The sequence below is a fragment of the Octopus bimaculoides genome, chromosome 2 (assembly GCF_001194135.2).
Source record: "Octopus bimaculoides isolate UCB-OBI-ISO-001 chromosome 2, ASM119413v2, whole genome shotgun sequence".
NCBI classification, from domain to species: domain Eukaryota; kingdom Metazoa; phylum Mollusca; class Cephalopoda; order Octopoda; family Octopodidae; genus Octopus; species Octopus bimaculoides.
This window is the reverse complement of record NC_068982.1, coordinates 51,835,466-51,836,364: the sequence shown is the minus strand read 5'-3', so window position 1 is coordinate 51,836,364 and position 899 is coordinate 51,835,466. Positions and strand designations below refer to the sequence as shown.

Genomic DNA, 899 nt, shown 5'->3' with positions numbered 1-899 from the left:
TTTCACCAGTCCTCAGTCAAATCGTCCAACCCATGCTAGCATGGAAAGCGGACGTTAAACGATGATGATGATGATGAAGTTGTCATATCTCACTTGCCACTTAGGTGGGTGCTAAGACTAACAACTACTTAAAAGGGGACTGCTAGAAAAACAATGGTTAAGAACCACTGAATTACAATTTACATTTAAAAAGGCATTCCATCCCCTTATTTGTACTATTCAAAGAATATTGAGTAAATAAATTGAAAGAAAGTGTCTAAAGACACATTCAAATATTTGTGATTACCACACACAAGGTGTAACTGCAATTTATATTTACTGCCACCAAAATTCAAAAAATTTTTATCTGGATGGATGTAAATAAATAACCATAGAATGTCTTCACATTGAGTCATTAACAACAAAGATGCTGATTGATAATTACCTTTGGTATAAGTCAAGAAATTTGTAGGAAAGACTTGATTGAATGGATTTAACATTATTTCTGGTACATACTTTATGAAGAGCTCAAGTTGTTGTTTAGTCCCATATTAGACGTTTGATGAACAGCATTCCAGCTGTGACCATCCTATCTTTTCGTTTATCTACAACACTGTCCAATGTGTTCTTTCTTAGTAAAAGTGAGATTGTGTGATTTGAGGGAATTCAGTTGCTATTTCTAGCAAGTCAGACAAATGGCTGTAGACTCCCTCTCATTGGAAGGTCAGATTGAAAGGTGAAGTTAACTCATGATAGAATCTCGGCATAGAACAGAAATGAAGATATCTTGAAATCTTAAATATACTACATTCTCTGTGTAAAGAATAAAATATCATCGGACTATAGATAACTAAATTACAACAGGTATATAGTCCAGTTTTTGTATTATAGTGCATTGTTGTACCATTCAAAACTTTTTA

At 33.5% G+C, this 899-nt stretch overlaps 1 protein-coding gene across 1 annotated transcript in view; it reads right to left on the bottom strand.

Annotated features, from left to right (window-relative positions):
• Window positions 1–721: 721 nt before the first annotated feature.
• The window catches only part of LOC106867403 (dynein axonemal light chain 4-like), a 2,630-nt gene continuing 2,452 nt past the window's right edge, over window positions 722–899 (bottom strand). Inside the window, exon 2 of the mRNA XM_052965845.1 lies at window positions 722–792. Coding sequence (XP_052821805.1) covers window positions 722–792 — 71 coding nt within the window. The remainder of the gene's footprint in view (window positions 793–899) is intronic.